The following is a 20352-nucleotide window of genomic DNA, read 5'->3' on the forward strand; positions in this document are numbered from 1 at the left end:
TAGAAATTCTCTACCAGTTTTTCAGAACTTTGTGACTGATTTTGTATGGTGGATAGAAGAAGAATTCCAGTGATTTGCTAGGAAAGTAATCCAATAAAGAAACCATCCATAGAAACCTCAAAATGTGTATCACAGAAGGGACTATGGGTGTGTTAGGGCTCTGGTAGTGAACTATGGCTTCAGTCGGGCTTGGAAAATTTCCTTTGGAAGCCAGGACATGTTTGGGCTCAAGCAGAGGATGTGTAAGTTTGTGATGCTCCCCTGGGTCACTAACCCAAGCTGAGCTAACACTGAAAGTGTCCTAATTCTCAGGAGTCCAAATGACACAGTAGTATTAGATGCCTCTCCCCCTCTCTTTCTCTCTCTCTTTCTTTCTCTTTCTCTCTCTTTCTTTCCCCTTTTCCTTCTCTCCTTCTTTCCCTCCCTACTTTCCTTCTCTCCCTCCTTCCTTCTTTCTCTCTCCTTCCCTCCCTTCCTCTCTCTTTCTCTCTCTCTCTCCTTCCCTCTCTTTCTCTCTTCCTCTCTCTCTCTCTTTCTCTCTCTCCCTCTCCCTCTTCCTCTCCCTCCTTCCCTCCCCCCTCCCTCTCCCTTTATCCCCTCCTCCCAAATTTTTGTTGAGTTGTGTGTTTCATGTCTAATAATGTGTTTCCCTAGATGTTTAGCCTGATTCTTCCTTACCTAATTCATTGCACAAGTTTTCTCGCTTTTAGAGTTATCGCTCATCATGCTCCTAATGCCTCGTTTTGTTTACAGAAGCTTCTCATTTATGTTGGACATTTCATAACTAGCCTACTTTGTTTTGACCAGGCTTCATTGCATTAGCAGCTCTTCCTTCCTAGTTTAGCTGAGCCCCCACCCCGAATGTGGCTTTTCCTCCTCCTCCTGCGGTCCTTGTCCTCCCCAGCCAGTAATACTGATTTGTGATTCACTTGTCTCTAGTCTCTGCATTGCTGCTCTGTTCCCTGCCAGGGAATACTTGTGGAGCGCTGGCATCACATGTTTATCTGAATTTAGTCCTTCACCCTGGAAAGTATAAATAAGTTCACAATCTTTGCACATTTCAGTGAGCTATGGCAACTAAGCATTTTTTTTTTTTTTTTTTTTTTGGTCATTTTAGTTCTTCTGTTACATGTGCACAGTTTCTTAATGACAACTTTTGCTATTGTATTGGCAAGAATTAATGATTGCAGTGAATCTCAGAATCCTAGCCCACGTCACCCCTGACCTGTAGCGAAGCAACCTGTTTGTAGGTATTAGTTTATTGGCTTCGGAGGCGCTGACATGTACAGATCTGCAGGTGTCCACTGGCTCACTCGGCCTTAGTGTGTGGGTGACTGACTAAATAAGATAACAATGGCTTTTTTTTTTTTTTTTTTTTTTTGGTGCAACCACGGTGTTTCAAAATGTAGAAAGAGTACAGATAACAGAGTGACTCTTGCGTACCTTCTTGTGGATTTTTTATTGTTGGGTCTTTCTTTCTTTCTTTTTTAAAAGAAACACATGTACAAGTCTCTGCATTGACACCAATAAAAATGTTGCTTGATAATAATGGATTGATGTGTTTCTTACTAGACCGCACCATAGAATAAAGTGGCCCTCTTCTTTTTATGGAAGCAATCAAGCCTGGCTTAAACAAGTAGCAGTCATTCTTCCAAGACTGGAAGAAACTACATTTCTTCTTTGTGGATCATTACATGAGTTCTCTGTCACAGAAGCTTCAACATCCTAATCTTTTCAAACATTCAGAATTATTCACCAAAGAGAGAGCGATAACCATTTTGATATATATAGAATGGAGAACTTGTGCATGAATGGGTGGAAATCAATTGATTTTATTTTCATTATTATTGTTGATAGATGTGTCCAAAACTCTTTGGGTATCTGAAAAAATGGGGCAGGGGAGAGAGGGAGAAGGGAGAGTTCAGACTTCTGTGATCAAAGAGAAGAAAGGAATGAATCTTTACAAAGTTTCACAATAACATGATCAATGTTAACACTTTTTATAACACAAAAGGGTAGAAAATGGATTTTGCTGCTCTGACCATAGGGAAATTCACCTATGTACAGAAAGAGGGTTATTAGAAAAGTTTTCAAGGTACCCATGGTTTTGCCATTGAATTAAAAATGGCCTTAGTGATCCCAACATGACCTTACTTTAATTTTAGAGTGACTCGGCTCCAAGCTACCTTCAAGTTCTGTGTGCTTAACAGTGGGCTGCCTCATTTGCTGATCTTCACAACCATTTATATATGGAAAGAATTCCCTAATATCCCCATTCTACTAAAAGATCAATGAAGGCCTTTGTTTTTCCCTATCTCCAAATCCAATATATTTGTCCTTCATCTGAGAAAGGAGCCCATAGATTTGGATCTGGAGGGGATCTTACAGGTTATTGCAGTTGTTCTCAAAGTATGGTCTAGAGAATCCTGGGGATCTCTGAAACCCTTTTAGAAGGTTTCAAATTCAAAAATAGTTTTTATTTCCAGTATGGCAAATGTCTATAAATATAATCCAGATAAAAACGCTTTGGAAAGATCCTCAATAATTTTTAGTAGGATAAAGATACTGAAAACAAAAGTTTGAGAACCACTGGGTTATTGAATTCTATTTGCTCATTTCATAAATGAGGGAACTGACATCCAAGGAAAAGATAGATGGATTTGTGAAGGGTTAAATGAGTAATAAGTGGCAGAAGCATATTTGAACCTATGTAAGTGAGAGAACTCAAGTCCAAAGACAGACAGATGGATTTGTGAAGGGTTAAATGAGTAATAAGTAGCAGAAGCCTATTTGAGCCTATGTCCAAAGACTCCCTCCAAGTCCATCACGTTTCCATTCCGACACTCCACATTTGTTAGTCTCACTAACAGGCGACCCTTGGAGGTGTTTACCCAGCATAGCTGATTGGGAGATTTGGATCAGAGCTCTGGCTGAGGGATTGGAGGTACCAACTAGCCCCCCAGCTTACCCTCATCCCAACAGAGGTGAAGGGCTCTGAGTCAGTATTCCACAGGGAACAGACATCTCTTGGGTCTGGCCATGGGCTCCAGCTGTATTTTATAAATGTAGTTTATCCTAAGATTACAGATAAGCATCAGCTATTTACTACTTAAGGACACTAAGCCCTGGGAAGCAGACTATTTGTTGAAAGGGTCAGAGATTTTCATTTTCCTCTCAAGTGTTGCAATAATGACTCACAGCAGCCCGGGACCCCAGAAGGAATGGCAGGACTCGTTGGTAGGGTGCAATGACTGCTTTTTAACCTTCTTGTGTCTGTTACCAGTGGAAGCGAGAACAGGAGTTTGATTTGCAGTTACTTGAGAGAGCCATGCAAGGAGGGGAGAAAGATGAGGACGGATGGCTGAAAGTGCGGGCTACCCCCGTGACTGAGATGGACCTAGAACCTCAAGATTATGACATAGACATCAACAGAGAGGTAAAGTGGGTGGGACATCACCTTCCTGATGGAAGCCTTGCCTCCCGTGGCCTTCTGCTCTCCTAGGCTTTCTCACGCTGGGGATCCTAAGGGTTTCTTCCTGTAGGTCATCATAAACTTTCCCCCTGATAACCCCTCAAGGAAGGACCAGGTTAGGCTCCACATATACGTTAGGATCTCAATATCAACCCCAGGAAAGGAAATGGCATAGAGAGGAAATGTCCGCTCAAGAGCCGTTAAAGAAATATTCTCCACTTGGGAGCTGGAAGAGTCCTGGGGGCCAGGCTGTGAGAAATAGGGCTGAGGTCAGATGGAGCGTATGGTGAAGAGTCCATAAAGTGCCCACTGTGTGCCTGGACTCTGGGATATCAAGGTAAAGAATGGCATACGCCCTGACCTCAAGGAGCTTACATCTTACGGAAGGAGACAATAGAAAAGGATGATACAGGAAAGTTTGAAAAAGGAAGGAAGGAAATAAGCATTTATCAAGTGCCTACTATATTCCGGGCACTGTGTTAGGTGCTTTAGAAATATTATGTTTGATTCTCACAACAACCCAGAGAAGGGAAGAAACATTTATAGAGTACCTACTTTGTGCTAAACATTTTACAAATATTATCTCATCTGATCCTCACAACAACCCAGGGAAGGAAAAAATGTTTATAGAGCACCTATTGTGTGTTAAACATTTTACAAATATTATGTCATTTGATCCTCACAACAACCCAGGGAAAGGAGGAAATATTTATAGAGCATCTACTGTGTGCTAAACATTTTTACAAATATTCTCATTTGATCCTCACAACAACCCAGGGAAGAAACATTTATAGAGCACCTACTGTGTGCTAAACATTTTTACAAATATTATCTCATTTGATCCTCACAACAATCCAGGGAATCTCTGATACTTACTGTGTGACCCACATCTCCCCCTCCCCCCACCAACAGCATCATTCAGACTATCTAATTCTCATTTTTATCTGTAAAATCGAAAAAATAATAACTCCCATCCCAGAGAACTTGCAGCTAGGTGATAGATAATGGATAGATTGCCAGGCCTGGAGTCAAGAAGACTTACTGTTGTGAATTCAAATCCAACCTTACTAGCTATTGATCCTGGGCAGGTCACTTAGCTCAATTTGACTCATTTTTTTTTTTTTTTTTTTTTTATCTGTAAAATGAACTGGAGCAGGAAATGGCAAATCACTTCAATATCTTTGCCAAGAAAACTCCAAATGGGGACATGTGAAGACTGCTTATTTTAAAATCAGCCGGAGTCAGGAATTCAGGTTAGGGGAAAATCGTCCGTCTTTATTCTCAGTGAAGAAAGATCGGAGGTGGAAGAGAATGGGCGATAGCAATGTGTGTAGCTGAGTCAAGAAGCTAGCTAGACCAGCAGCCACACAACCAACAGCTAGGAGTATGGAACCCAGGCCAATCTCTCCCAGCTTCTCTTCCTGTCTCTCTCTCTGCCTCCACCCACCAAAATCGTCATTTCCTATACAACACATCAGGACTTGCACGGAGAGTGGGCAGGGACCATTCTTTATCCAAGCATGTATATTAATAGAGTGTGGTCCAATTACTATTTAGCCTCACGTGCTTGGGACCTCTGCATCAACTCAAGCCTCAGCCCATTACAGGGATACAAAAAGTCAGACAGGACTGAACAGAAAAGGGATTATTCTATAGATCAAATGAGATAGCATAGAGAAAGCACTTTGCAAACCTCCAAGTGCTATAAAATGTGATTATTGTAATTATTGCCTAGCTCACTGGCTACCAGAACAGTAGAGCAGTATTTGGGGCAGAAATGGCTCCATCTAGGTCCCTCTGGGCCAATCCCCTGACCACTGAGCCCTTCCTCTTGCTATATGAGACAGCCAGGAGCTTGCCCAGTTATAGGTCCTTTTCTGGAAACAATCTCCCATATCCTGTCCTGGATGTCTGCTCTTGTGTCACTCAGGAAGTTCCTTCTTATCTCTAACCTAAATCCCTCTTGCTGTAATGAAATCACACTTCCTCTTCATTTGCCCCCATGGGAAACAGAGAACAGTTTGTTAACGTTCCCTCATGAGAGAGGTAACAATTATGAATCAAAGTCTGAGTGTCCTTAAGTTGGATTCAATTTGGTTTCTAAAAATTTGATCAAACACGATCAAATTCACCCTTTGAGTGTTAGGGAGAAAGCTGCCAGCTTAGCCTGTGCTGGCTGACTCCTTGCCAGTAGGAGGATGAGCTTCTCATTCTGGGGCTGCTGTCCTGAGGAGTGACAGTCCTTTTTTGGAAGGTTGTCCACCAGTCCTGGAGGAAGTCCTAGCAGTATGATTTAGGATCCTCCTTCCCCCAGTTTAGGAAACCCCTACCTTGAGCCCCTGTTTTTTTCCTCCACAGCTTACCTGTCAATATTTGATCCGCAGGCCTAGGACAAAATATTTTACAGGGTTGTTGTGACAATCAAATGAAAACATATACGTAAAGTATTTTGCAAAGTTGTGAGTATAATAATGACCATTCTTAATAACTAGAATAAAATTTAATAACTAATATAAAATTTAATAACTAGTATATTTACTTTAATTTAATAACTAGTACAAAATGTTACTTAATAACTAAAGTTATTTATTTAATAATAATTACATATTTCACAATCACTAAATAATATATATTGTTGAATTATTTAGCTATTATTATCCAGAACTCAAGGAGTTCTTTATCTGGGTTCATCCAAACAACTCTAACCATATTGAACAAATGGTTCCCCAGCTTTGGGTCTCAGTTTCCTTCTCTGTAAAATGACAATTGAAAGATTTCTAAAATCCCTTTAAGCTTTAAATATAGGTCAGAAGGGCAAAAGTTTGGTCCTGACCTCTAAGAGCTTAACATTCTTTTTTTTATATTGTAAGTTTATTTATTCTTAATACACATTGCTTTATGAATCATGTTGGGAGAGAAAAATCAGAGCAAAAGGGAGAAATTAAAAAAAAAAAAACAGAAAAAAAAGAAGTGAATGTAGCATGTGTGGATTTACATTCAGTCTCCTTACATCTTTTTCTGGATGCAGAAAGAGCGCGTGTTTTAACGAAGGAGACGTTCGGTGTTTAGATATTGGTCCATGCTGGCAGGTTGACAGTAACCAGAGGGCTTCAAAGGCAGTGGGGGACATGTGTGTCAGGTTCAGAGTTTCTTTTTATTTTTTTTGTTTGTCCAGCTGTCCAAACCAGACAAGGTGTCCATTCCCGAACGCTATGTGGACTTGGAACCCGAGGAACCGCTCAGCCTGGAAGAGTTAGAGGCGAGGTTCCGCAAAGCTGAGAAGATCCGCAACCTCCTCACCCGCTCGAGGTCAGCTCCTCATCCTCATGGCCAGCCCTGGCCACATACTGTGATGTTTGAGGTCAGGCAAGCATGGGACTAGCCCCCCCACATTCAGAGCTGCCTAAAGACTTCTCCGACAAGGGGCCTTGCCGAGGGTCCCAGGAGGCAGATCCTCATAAAGTGGGGTTGTTGGCTCAATTAATGGCCCATACTATGCTGCCAGCTAAGGACTGCTAGCTGATTTCAGAGAGGGTGATTTCTTAAGGTACAGATTATTTTGTCCAAAAAAATTCATGAGGGGGCAGCTAGATGGTGCAGTGGATAGAGCACAGCCCAGAAATCAAGAGGACCTGAGTTCAAATCTGGCCTCAGCCACTTAACACTTCCTAGCTATGTGACTCTGGGCAAGTCACTTAATCCCAATTACCTCAGCAAAAAAAAAAAAAAAAAAAAAAATCATGAAACTAAAGACCAAGTATGGAAGGATTAGGTAAATTACAAATAAATAAATAAATAGGTGGATGGATGGATGGATGGATAGAAGGACGGATGGATGAATGGATGGATGGAGAGCTAGGTGAGTGCGATGGATGGATAGGTAGCCAAATAAATAAATGAATAGTTGACATTTACATAGCTATTTTAAGGTTTGCAGGACACTTTATATACATGATCTCATTTTATTCTCCTAGCACCCCAATGTGGTGGCACCCATTTTGCTGTCCCCATTTTGCAGATGGGTAAAAACTAAGATTCACGGGAGTTTAAGGGACTTGCCCAGAGGTAGGATTTTAATTCGGATCTCCCTGATTCCATCTTCTACACCAGCCTGGTCTCTGTTTATGTCACTGGAAGGAATACCCATATCAGTGAGGTTATAGTTCTTTTAAGTGTCATCATCATTTCTCTGTCTGACATTGAGTTGAAATGACCTGCTTCATGCTGCAGGAATTCAGAGACAGAGTCCAGATAAGAACTGCTGATATATAATAGTCATTTGAGGGTTACATGGAAGTTTGTATACATTATTTCGTTTTATTCTCACATGAGGGGGGCTCATGCCATAGCTGATAGAGAGGCGGCTGCAAAACCAAAAAAATCCAGGTTTAAGTCCTTTTGTTTCATATTGACTGTGTGACCCTGGGCAAGTCATTTTTTTTTTCTTAATGATCTCAGTAACTCTCTAAGACTATATTTCAGAGAAGTAGCTGACCTGCATTTGTAGAAAGTGTTTCCTCACCTGGGAATTAGTTGTCCCATTTCCAATTCCTGCCACTTTATCCAAACCTCACAGCGATCCTGTGAAGTAGATATTGTTAATATTTCCCCTTTTTTAGATGAAGAAATGGAGTTAAAGAGAGTTGCTAGTGTGGTAGAATAGAAAGTGAGCTAGATTTAAATACAGAAGACCTGAATTCAATTCCAGCCTCTAATACTCTCTCTATATGACTAGTATTAGAGGCTCTGGAGTACACTGAGGATCTTTGGTTTTCCTCATACATTGAGCAGGAGAGATAAGTGGGGCAGGTGAAGGATGAAGAATAGGAGTTGCCCAGGTTCAGGGCTCTTGCTGCCCCACCAGAGGAGTCTGGGTATATAGGAGAGGGGAATGTCCTTGCCCCCTGAAAGGAGTACTTTTTGCTGCATCCAGCTTCCTCTCGGTTTCTAGCATGCACACCCTTCAGCCTCTGACCACCCAGGACAAACATCGCTCAGCCGACCTGGATTCCCAGCTTCAAGAACAAGAGCGCATCTTCCACATCTCCCACACTCTGGCTTCTGAAGCCTCCCAGCGTAGCAAGCAGGTGGCAGGTAAGCCTCCCAGCTTGCTGTCCTGAGGGACCTTCCTGAGCTCTGGGAGCTAGCCAGGTTGCCTTCTCATATGTCACCATCACTTACGCACCCGCCCTAGGAGGCATTGAGCCCCTGGCTGGGAAGTGCTCCCCCAGGGACAGGAGGTTCCTGCCAGGAGGGGATTGATTTCTTTACAAGAGGCAAGAAGACACTGTCCTAAGTCAGACTCTCAGTCCTGAGGAGAAAGAAGTAATTCGGTGATCTGCCTGCCAATCCTGCAGGGAGAGTTGGGGAGTGGGATAGGGATTTATGGTTGAAGAGGGCAGGGTGGGCCGGGGCAGCGATTCTCAGCCTCTTACCAAGGTGCTCAGTGTGTCAGCTTTGCTCCCAAAGGGAGGATTTAAAACTTAGTCCTGTCTCTGGGGCCATCGGGGTGAGTGATGGGATTTGCATTTATGATGAATGAATGGGAGAGATGGTTTTCCAAGACTCTTTTTGGGGACTAAGTAGGAGGAGAGGGAATTAACTAGCCCTCTCCCAAGGCCCAGCAGGTGGACTGCCTGCCCTTTGGTCCTGGTCCTGATTGTCCTATTTAGGCCAAGTTGGCTTAATTAAATGCTTGTCCATCTCCTTACTGTCCCCTCAAACTGAGTTTTTCTAGCTTCCTCTCCACAGTGGTGGCCAAAGCAATGCTTTTACACTGGTGGTCTAGATCTGAGCTGTCAGAAGTATTTAAAATACTCCATTTCAGTGTGAAGCCTTTAAATTTGCAAAACTTTTTGTGTTTCAAATTTTTCTCCCCCTTTTCCTCTTCCCCAAGACAGCAAGCAATCCAATATAGGTTAAACAAATGCAATTCCTCTTAACATATTTCAGTATTCGCCATATTGCACAAGGAAAATCAGATCAGAAGGGAAAAAAACGAAAGGGGAAAAAAAGCAAGTAAACAAACAATAACAAAAAGGTGAAATTACTATGTTCTGATCCACAGTCAGTCTTTATTATTTTCTCTCTGGATGTGGATGGCATTTTATAGCCCAAGTCTATCGCAATTGCATTGAATCACCACATTGTTGAGAAGAGCCAAATCCATAACACTTGATCATCACATAATCTTGCTGTTACTGTATACAAGGTTCTCTTGATTTTGCTCACTGCACTTAGCATCAGTTCCTGTAAGTCTCTCCAGGTCTTTCTGAAATCATCCTGCTGGTCATTTTTTATAGAATTACAATATTCCTACTTATATATATTATAGAACTACAATATGAGGACTGAAGTCTCAGAAGGCTCCGCTATCATCCAGTGCTCTAGCCATCATGGCCTAGAGTGGACTTTGACAAGGAAGGGAAAGATTTCCTTAATGATTATTGGGAGCCTTGTAGTGGGTTTCTTGGGAAGCCTAGATAGACAGCCTCCAGGCTAATGAGACTCTGCTGGAGACTTGTCTTCTGGGCTTTAGGTGAGGCTGGTAAGGGACAAAGAGCCCAGGGATTACAATCCTAGAATCTCAGAACCGGAAGGCACTTTAAACTGTATCTGTGGTAATCCCCTATGTGAGCAGACAGCTCCTGTCTGAGATTTCTGCCAGTTATGTGGAACTCATGGCAGCCCACAGGAGTCTTAATTGGTAAGAAATCTGCTTCTGTGTAATTTCTACCTGATGATCCTCGATCTGCTATTTGAGGCAATCGGGTTAATCCTTCTTCCCCAGAGCTACCCTTCAAATATCAGAAGAGAGTAATCATTGACCATTTTCTTCCCTAGGTCAGGGATTCTCAAAGTGTGGTCAGGGAGGTCCTTAAAAACCATTTCCAGGGGTCTGTGAGGTCAAAACTTCTTTTCAAAATAATACTAAGATGTTTTCATTTCCAGTATGGTAACTATCAGTAGATAGTACTCATGTAAACCAAAGATCTTTGCAGGGATGGGAAGGGGGTTTCTGAAAAATTATAAAGAGTATATAAAGGGACCCTGAGACCCAAAAGTTTGAGAACCACTGCTCTAGGCAGTGGAAGACTCCTGCCTTCAAGGTCATGGAGTTCCTTCAACTCCAGGTTGACGTAGGTTCAACCTGGTCCAGAACCTACTTGAAACCATTTCAACTACTTCTAACCTACCTAATTCAACTAGGCAACTTCCTTTGGTCATGTTCCAGTTTGTCAAACTTCATCCAAATTATGATATCCATAAGCGGAATATATATTATTCAAAATGTGATCTGATAATAGCAGCAGAAAGTCAGTCACCTCCTTAATTCTGAATCTCCCACTTCTTTTTTGTTTGTTTGTTTTATTTTCAGGGTAAATCTTTTTTTTTTTTTTTTTTTTAATAGCATTTTATTTTTCCAAATACATGTAAAGATAGCTTATAGTAGTATTTACCTTTGGAAAACCCTGTGTTCCAAATTTTTCTCCCTCTTCTTCCTCCTCAAGAGAACAATCTGATATAGGTTAAACATGCCCCACTTCTCTTAATGAAATACGAGGTCCCATTTCTTTTTTTGGTGAGAATTTGGATTATGATTTGGATTTGTTTGTTTGGTTCTTTTGAGCTTCCATAGTTCACAGCTGACTCATCAGACTTTGGGTCCCCTGAAATCATATCTTTTTCATATGAACCTCATTATTCAAAGTTAATTTTTATTTTTTGTTATTTATATTTATTTCTATTCAGTTTCATTCTATTAGATTTCTTCTAGTCCTTTGGAATATTTTGTTAAAGATCTCAAGTAGCTTTCCTTCCTCCATTCACTCAACTCAGGGCTACCACATTTAATGTGTTTTTCCCAACATTTGCTCCCACACCGCCGCCTCCATCTCTTCCCAGTACTAAACACTGACTATTTGCTGTGAGAGCCCCAGAAGCTGAGCTATAGGGCTAATTAGCAGAATATGCCTTTACTGATGAGAATTCTTATTTCCTTTCTGACCTGTGCTTGCTCTTAATGGGAATATTTGCCACACGCTTAATTTTAAAGCTGGTAATTGCCCGCTTGGACCTGGGCTAGCGTGTCTAGAACAGAATCTCCAGATCGGGAAACAGAGATGTTCTGATGTTTTTCCTGCATGTGATCTGCTTCCCTTGACTTTCACCACCTCCAGGGCTTTAAGTCCCCTGAGGATGCTGGGGTTCCCTCCAGCTGGGGCCACCCTCACCGCTCCCCCCCCCCCCTTAATACCCTGGTTCTTGAGGCTGGGCGGCCCTGGCGAGGGCACCCGCCCTGCCCTTCTGGTTCCCGCTGCCCTCTCACCCAGGTGTTGGGGGCGTCCGGCTGGTTGTTGGGGACTTGTCCTGTATCGATCCCATGTCTAACACGCTGCTTAATTCCTGTGTGATTCTGTCTAGCTCAACAGTCAGCCTTGCTGTCCAAGAGCCTCCCCTCACCTTCTGTACCACAGCCCCCCTTAAGCAATGGATTTCACTACACGTTTGTCTAAGCACCTTCCAAGTAAGCACTAATGATCGCGTCCGCTCGGCGTGCCTGGCTTGCTCTGTGGTGCTCTGTCCTGGATGCCTCCTTGCCCTACAGTGTGGAGCATGTCCTTCCCTAGACGCTTCTCCTCGGAGTAGTGATCCATCCATCGGGAGCCCGTCTCCCCTCCTGATTTCTATCTAACTTTGTTTCAGCCGTAGCCGGGAGAGACCATTTTAGTTCCATGTAGTCGCCTCTCCTTCCTAGCTGTGTGTCTGGGTGAGTCCCTTAACCTCCCCAAGCTTTGGTTTAAAACTCATATACACTCACACACAACAAAAACAACAGCAAAAATCTAGGGGGAAAATAGTGGATGATCATCCCAGCTCCAGCAACCCCCCGGGGTGGTTGTCATGGAGATCAAATGAGTCAGTAGCAGAGGAAAAACACTTTGAAAATTATGAGGGAAAACATTCCTGCCTCCTCCGGGACCAAGATTCATCACCGAATCTCAGAGTTCAAAAGGAATCCAGTGACTCGTCCAATATTATTGCAAAGGAATCGCAATAGACTCCAAGAGGTGCCGTATAAATGGGAAAGGCCATTAGTTTCCATCTTGGTGAACTGGTTCCTTACCACCTGAAAACCGCAGAAAATACATTTTGTCTGGTCTCCCAGTAATCCGGGTTCATTTTGATAATCAGCTGTCTAATGGGTCTGATAGCCAGGGGTCCTCAAACTACGGCCTGTGGGCCAGATGCGGCAGTGGAGGACAATTATCCCTCTCACCCAGGGCTATGAAGTTTCTTTATTTAAAGGCCCACAAAACAAAGTTTTTGTTTTTACTATAGTCTGGCCCTCCCAACAGTCTGAGGGACAGTGAACTGGCCCCCTATTTTAAAAGTTTGAAGACCCCTGGTAGGGGATCGTTCCTTGTAGGGAAGAAAATGTGAGATTTCTGCCTGTCCTAGAAGGCTAGAGATGGAAAGTCAACATTAGTGTCTGTCCAACCTCTCTTTCTTGTTTTATGGAAAAGGAAACTGAGACAGGAGGAGGATATAAAGTGATTTCTTAGATTATCACCCATTTTCTTTACTCATAGATTTAGATTCTTGGAAAAAGAACATTTGAGGTTGTCATTTTCCAGATGAGAAAACTGAGGCAGGGGGGGTTAAGAAACTGGCCCACGATCACACAGATGGCTAATGGCAGTGTCATAACTTAGTCTAGTCTCTTGGTGCCTTTTCATCTTTGCCTTATACCGCCTCGCCTCCCTCCCGAGGTGCCCACGTCTTTGAAGTGGCCCAGAAGTCATGAGGAGCCAGGCCAGGAGGGAGTCTGGGGTCCACGGGCAGCCCCTCTGCTTGTGAGCCCCTTCATGTCCGCCTGCGCTCCTATCGTGTGTGTGTGTGTGTACACGTATGTGCGCCCACATGCACAGGCTGCTTCTCATCCCGCGCGTGTGCCCTGTTTCTCCAGTCAGCAGGTGATGGCCCCGACCCCTGCCCGGCTCCTAACTGTGTTCTGTTTTATTTTGTGCCAGCCCAAGCAGTAACTGACCCGTGAACCGCATCCTGGAGACGAGAGCTGCAGGAGCCGGTGCCCTTGGAGAAGATCCCTTGTTTTCCCCAGAGGGAATTCCAAGAACCTAGGGAGACGGGGGAGGGACCCCCCATCCTGTAGGCTAGTTACACATACACACCCCACTTTTGGTTTAGTTCTGACTTTTATATATGTATAAAAAGGCACTTTTAATACATGCTGTAAAATACTGACACTGTATTTTAGAAACTATATTTTTTAACAATCTCAAGGGCTGAGTGGATGGAAAGGTAATTATCTATCTGTGGCGGGGTCCGGGGGGGCCACACACACAGGTTCAGGTACACGTTGAGAAGGGGGGTGGGGGAGAATCTGAAACCATCACTGAGGCTCAAAAAGCTTCAGTTATGCTTGAGATAAACCCGAGAGAAGCTGAGCCGGAGAATGTCCTTCTGGGAGCTGGAGCCAAGAGACGGCAGGATTCTGCCGGGAGGAGTGAGCTGCCCGTCCCTCCTGCTGTCCCCCTGCAGACAAGGATTCGCATCCTGCCTTCAAGGTCATTTATGCCGAGGAGCCATCTCTTGGTCAGAGGTTCTGACCAGCTGGGCTCCTCTTGGCAAGATCCACACTCGCAGAATATGTACCTGTAGAAGGAACTGGGTCTTCTACCAGAATTTTTTTTTAAAAATCATGAAATGAATGAATAAAATTTGGAAATAGCAAATGGAAAGAAGCAGCAATTCAGGTCGTATAGTAAGCAATAACTGAATCCAGGGGGTGCTTGATCAATGCATCTGGAATTTTTATTCAATTGTTTTCAAATGCAAGACGTGGTGTGCTGGAGGGGCCTTTGGTGTCTTGCCGGTGGCCCCTTGCTTCTGGGGAACTCGACCTTCACAAGCCCCTCCTTGTTGGCTGATTGTCTCGGACCAGTCGCCAAAGGTGGGCAGCTGGACTCCCAAGCATGGTGGTAGTACATTGTAGAAGGAAAACATTTTCCTGCAGAAACGTGGTTTCCTACAGAAATGAAAGGACTTTGAAACAGCTCATCGAGATGTTTGCAGTGTTTTACAAGACTTTTAATGTGTTCCAGTTATGTTTTCCTGCATTGAAAAAGAAAAAAAAGTTTAAAAAAAAATCTAGTGAGTGGAACTACAAGTTGCTAATTAATATAAAAATTCCTATTGTTTTTTTGACTCTATTCAGAAAAAAAAATTATTCTTGAAGGTATTTAGAAGACACAGTCTATTTTTAACTCACTCCAGTTACTGCCAGTGTCAACTTCATAACACTTGCCAAAATGAAATGGTTTTATTTTTGCCTTTATAAAAAATTTTGTTGGAAAAAAAAAGGAAATGAATATTTTGCAAGAAAAAGTTAATTTAAATAAAAGTGTAATGGTTTGCAAAAAAATATATATATATGTACAGATTAAAATATTAACCAGACATGTTTCCTGGCTCTTTCTGGGAATCCTGGTAAATGGCTGTTAATGGATTTTTCCACATGTTTTGAAATCTGCTCTGGCAGCCCAGTGTCATGTGAGCGTCCCATATATTTTGACTAGCCTTGGAGAGCACCCCTCACTTCCAACAATTTCTTGATTTTTGGTTTAATAAGATATTGGGGAGGAGGGGGTAGGAAAAACACAAATGTTTCCAGGGTTCACATGGTCATTCTGCAGCGGCTGAGCCACTCTGAGAACAGACTTTTTTTTCCCGCCCCCATTTAGCAGAGCAGGAAACAAGGAAAAGTGGGTTTTACTCCAAACCTGGTACTGGAGGCCTGGGGTCCCACCGAACAGCATTAGCTCCTGAATGAGGCCCCAATAAAAGAAGACAAAAATCCCATTCAGTCTCAAGTGATATCCTTTAAAATTTTTATTTGTTTGCGTTCCCCAAATGCTTCAGTGACAAGGTATCACTTGAAATGTGAAAGGAGGATCCTTCACAAGATGAGAACCAGGGCTTCAAAGTGACTTTCCAACTATTTGAAGTGGGGAAATTGGATTTCAAGGTGTTTAATAAACTCAGGAGCCTGCTCTCTTAGGCCTCTGAACTAGGGCTGGAGGGAGGGAGGGGAGAAAGACGGGAAACAGAAATGATTCTGGTTTGTTCTTGGTGATGTGACTTTGCAACCATAAATCAAAGCAAGTTTTAAAGAAGAAATTCCAGAGATGACCTTGAAAAATAGCCACACCTCAAAGCACACTTTTCATTGCCACTGTTAGTATTTCTAATGTTCTTGAGCCCTCTGCTGGCAACTCCTCATATAGAAACCTAAGACATATATCTGTCTATGCTTTTTTTCCTTCCTTTTCTCCCTCCTCTCTTCTCTCTCCCTTTCTTCCTCTTCGTTGCCTCTTCTCTTTTCCACTCATCCCCTTCACTCTCCTTTTTCTCCCCCTGTTCTCCCCTCTGCTTTTTATTTTCTTTCCTTCTCTCTTCCTCTTTCTTTTCTCTTTCTTCTCTTTCCTTTATCCCCTCTTCTCTTCCTTCCTTTCTCCCCCTTCTCTCTTTTTTTCTCTCTTCTCTCTTCCCTTTCTTCCTCTTCTTTCTTTTCTCCTTTCTCTCTTTCTTTTATCCCCTCTTCTCTATCTCTTCTTTCTTTTCTCCCCCTTCTCTTTTTTCCCCCTCTCCTCTCTTCCCTTCTCTTTCTCTCCTTATTCCTTGCTTGACTCTGAGTTTTTCTTTAATTTTGCAAGGCTAAGAAGTGGCTGTTGACATCCTCTTGAGCACATTCAGGGAGAAAGTGTACTCATGTGAATTTCTGTCCATTCTTTAGCCAGTTACCAGACTCAGTTTAGTGGTTTGGCTCTGTGCCATAGAATTTGTATGTGTGAGTATGTGTATGTGTACACACACACACACGTATTTATGAAGATATATGTGTATGAGTATATTTTTGTGTGTGCCTATAATTTATGTACATATATACGTGTCTACATGCATGTATACATGCATATATATTTATATACACACATATTTTTTAAGGGTGAGTATCGAGAGTCTCCCTGGATCAGCATTCACCCATCACCAAATGCATTCTTGTTTACAACTGTTTGGAAGGCTAATTAATAATTTGTTTATTTAAACATGATTCTATCTTCCTGACCACTGTCATTCTATGAAAATGCAGAGGAGATTGGATCTTTCTTTGGCAAGAAAATGAAAGACTATGGCAACTTGGACATACTGAGAAAATCAAGGGTGCTACGTTTTTAACAACCAGTGAAAACTAATCAACCTAAAGCAACTTCATGCAAAACAAATGAATCCAGCTGATGACAGCTGGGGAAAACATGGCTCTCCTCAATGAGTTGATAATGATCACTTGCTTTTATCATGGTGGGAGCTGAAATTTGGTTCATAGCAAGGCCAAGATCTGAAATGACATTAAACAGTTAATTTCATCAGTAACCAGAAGGAAAGATCTCAAATGAAAAATTAATATCTTTGCCTGCTCTTCCCTAATTTTACCAAAATACTGGCTTCCTCAACCCAAAAAGGGCATTTGTTATCAAATGTTGAGATTATGTATACACATATATTTTAAATATATCATTTATTTTCCATAGTAATCCCTTTTTCTTCTATTTGCTGACTTATCCGATAGTGAGCAGTTAGATATTAGCTCACCTCCTGGGGCCACCTGGCTTTGGAGCCTGTTAGTTGGGCTTCTAAAGGATTCCAGACTCCTCTTTCCTGGGTGATGGATTGTTTTGCTGAGTTAATGGGGCTTTGGTCTAAAGGTCCCAACACCCCTTGACCTGATCATCTGAGGAGTGAGGTTCAGTTTCTGACTAAGCAGAGAAGGAACAGTTAAAAAATGTCCTGTTTTGGTCCTTGTAATAACTAACCAAGCCCCTGTAACATATCAGGCTTGGATTTTTCCATTCTCTGAGGGAGAATTCACTGTTTCCTTCTGGATTCCTGATGAGCAAAGGTTATTCTTCTAATCCTCACACCAAATTTCCCAAGACTTGGAAGTCGAATACCCTGGTCCCTCTGCTTCTGATTAACTTCTAATGTCGCAGATGTGCAAAAGAATTTGCCTGTGTGTGTTGTTCGTGGTTATAAAAAGAACAAAGCCATGTACAGGAAAGAGACATGAAAAATGGCAATCTCCTTTCCACCTGGTAAACATCGCCATTGGTTAGCTGGCTCTGCTCAAAAGGCTAACATTCTCATTGCTCTCCTAGCAAAAGAAACCTTTCTTCAGAGGGGCGCGGTACAAAGGAAAAATACAAAATGCACGTACATCACAGTCCCCGGAATTCTGTTTGAACGTGCGTATTGATTGGCGCTGACCCCTTTACATTTTTTTCCTATTATTTGAAAAGGTTCATCTAAGTGTAGTGAATTGAACTGGTGGGTCTGAACTTTCCATGAAAACTTCTTGAGGTATTTCTTTAGTTCAAAGCTTTGGGATTTTAAAGGGCATTTTTAATATAAGCCTGCTGAGGTATGCTCTGCCACTTTGGATGCTAAACTCCTCATAAACCTGGAAAGACAGAGCCCAGCCGCCATTGGATTGAAAAGACAGTGGCCAGCCAGAGAGAGACAGAATGGCTGGTCATCTCTTAGACCAAATACTAACATAAAGGAAAATTCTCAGTCCTGGGTAGAAGCTCGTGGAGCCTACAAAATAAACACCATAAGGACCAGTCTTTCTCCCTCCTAAGGCACGTCTCCAGCCACTGCAGATTCTGTCTCTGGATTTAGGACAAAGAAGCTCCACGGTGAAGGAAACAAAATTCTCCCTTCCTGGGGCCACTTCCAACTCCCCTTTTCCACCGGGGGGGGGGGGGAAGTGTTTTTTTGTTTTGTTTTATTTTTAAAATAGAGTATGAATATGAGGACAGGGATCTCAGAGAATACATATGGTCCAGTTCTCAGCAGGAAGTCCTTCCTAAAAGGTTTTCCTCACCTTCATTGGAAGACTCTATGTGACTTGGAAGTTATAACCTCTCACCCCAATTTTGGACATCTCTAATCATTTTTCCTGATATTATACTAGTCTGCTTTTGGGAGGATAATTTTCAACCGCTGAGTGCTTCCACTTTAAAAAATTAATTTTTTTCTACCATCAAACACCTATTTATTTATTTTTCCCTTTGACTTCTCCTCTCCCCCAATTGGGGGGAGGTGAGGAGAAACCCTTGAGGCAAATAAGTATGGTCAAGCAAAACAAATTCCCACTACGTCCAAAAGTATGTGCCTTATTCTACATAGTTGCTCATTTCTTTGTCATGAAATAGCATCCTTCATCACGAATCTCCCTGATCATTGCATTTTTCAAGTCTTTCAAAGTCTGTCAAAGGTGTCAGTTTTTGTAGGGATGATGCTATTGTATAAATTGCTCTATAATGGTTCTGCTCATGCGGCATCAGTTTATACAAAAACAGACTTTTCTTTATTTTTTTTTACAGCCTATAATAGAGAAGACAGTGGAGTAATAATTTATATAGTGCCTACTATGTGCCAGAAATTGAGAGAAGCACTTTATAAATATCTCACAACTCTGCATAGTAGGTGCTATTATTATCTTCACTTTATAGTTGAGGAAACTGAGGCAAATAAAAGCTAAAGTGATTTGTTCAGGATCACACAGCTAGTAAGTATCTAAGGCTGGATTTGAACTTGGGTTTTTCCTATCTCCATCCCTGAATCCATTTCAGCAGTGCTCCATTACATTCTTAAACCATATTTTGTTTAGCTATTTGTCAACTGATGAACGCTTCTTTAATTTCTAGTACTTTGTTGTTATAAAAAAGATGTTTATATTTGTTGAATGTTTGAGTCCTATTCTGTTTTCTTTGCTCAATAATTAGGAGTTCTTTTCCTGGGGACCTTACTCTACCTGAAGCTGAGGAAGGAACAGTATACCTTTCTCCTTTACTTTCTCCCCTATGCTACAGAAGCCAGGAATGCTCCTTATGCTTCTGGGTAACAGGAAGCCCATTCCTCCCCCCTATCCCACAACAAGATTGAGCATTTGTGCATCTGCTCATCTCGGGGTGCCCTGAAAGGCTCTGGGGGTCTAGGACCTTCAGAGGAGATGCCTTTGTCCCCAGCACCACTTCTCCCTGAAATCTCCGGCTTCCTGGCTGCTGATTTCATCCTGTCCTTGTCAAATCTCTGCGAGGCAGTCAGTGAGTGACCTTCAGTGTGGTCCCTGATTTATAGGTGCAGGTCACTGCAGCAAACTGGAGGAGAAGAAAAAGTTGATGACTGTGACTTTTTTGCAAACTGCTGAAATGCATCTGTAGTATTCTCTTCATCTTCCTGTCTAGTAACCCAGAAAAAGGAACGAAATTAGTCTGGCTCTTGACAAAGCAGGGCTATCATGATGGCCTTATATATGCTGACATGTAACAAGCAGCCCAGGACAGTATAGGAATGCTGAAATTGAAGCCACAGAACACGAGTTCAAATTTTGCTCTTGTTGATTATTATCTGTGTGCCCTTTCTCAAGTACCTTCCTTTTGGGTCTTAACTTCTTCAATTATAAAAGGAAGGGGTTGGACTAGATAGCCTGTTTGATGTCTTTTAGCATCTACTGTGTCCACTTTGCTGGAACTGGAGTCAGGAAGATGAGTTCAAATCCAGCCTCAGGTAATTACTGATAATGTAATCCTGGGCAGGTCACTTAGTTTTCTCAACTATTCATAATTAACATATTTATCATTATTTATTATATATTATTATATTAATTATATAATAATAACATCAACATTATTAATAATAATAGTACCTACTCCTGGAGAGACTTACATGAACTGATGTTAAGTGAAATAGCAGAACCAGGAGATCATTGTACACGGCAACAAGATTATATGATTATC

The 20352-nt window shown here is 42.1% G+C and overlaps 1 protein-coding gene across 11 annotated transcripts in view; it reads left to right on the plus strand.

The window, feature by feature from the left end:
* PLEKHA7 (pleckstrin homology domain containing A7) overlaps positions 1 to 14886 on the plus strand; it is a 251076-nt gene extending 236190 nt beyond the window's left edge. For 6 of the 11 annotated variants that reach the window (XM_031942084.1, XM_031942082.1, XM_031942086.1 and 3 more), the window contains 4 exons: positions 3284 to 3436; positions 6648 to 6781; positions 8424 to 8566; positions 11897 to 12735. In XM_031942084.1, the coding sequence (XP_031797944.1) occupies positions 3284 to 3436; positions 6648 to 6781; positions 8424 to 8566; positions 11897 to 11988 (522 nt within the window). In that variant the 3' untranslated portion in view covers positions 11989 to 12735. Of the gene's footprint in view, positions 1 to 3283; positions 3437 to 6647; positions 6782 to 8423; positions 8567 to 11896; positions 12738 to 13506 lie in introns of those variants that run through there. The other 5 variants (XM_031942079.1, XM_031942078.1, XM_031942089.1 and 2 more) reach the window with 3 other exon arrangements.
* Positions 14887 to 20352: the final 5466 nt, after the last annotated feature.

This window comes from Sarcophilus harrisii, chromosome 6 (genome assembly GCF_902635505.1).
Source record: "Sarcophilus harrisii chromosome 6, mSarHar1.11, whole genome shotgun sequence".
In the NCBI taxonomy this organism is placed as follows: domain Eukaryota; kingdom Metazoa; phylum Chordata; class Mammalia; order Dasyuromorphia; family Dasyuridae; genus Sarcophilus; species Sarcophilus harrisii.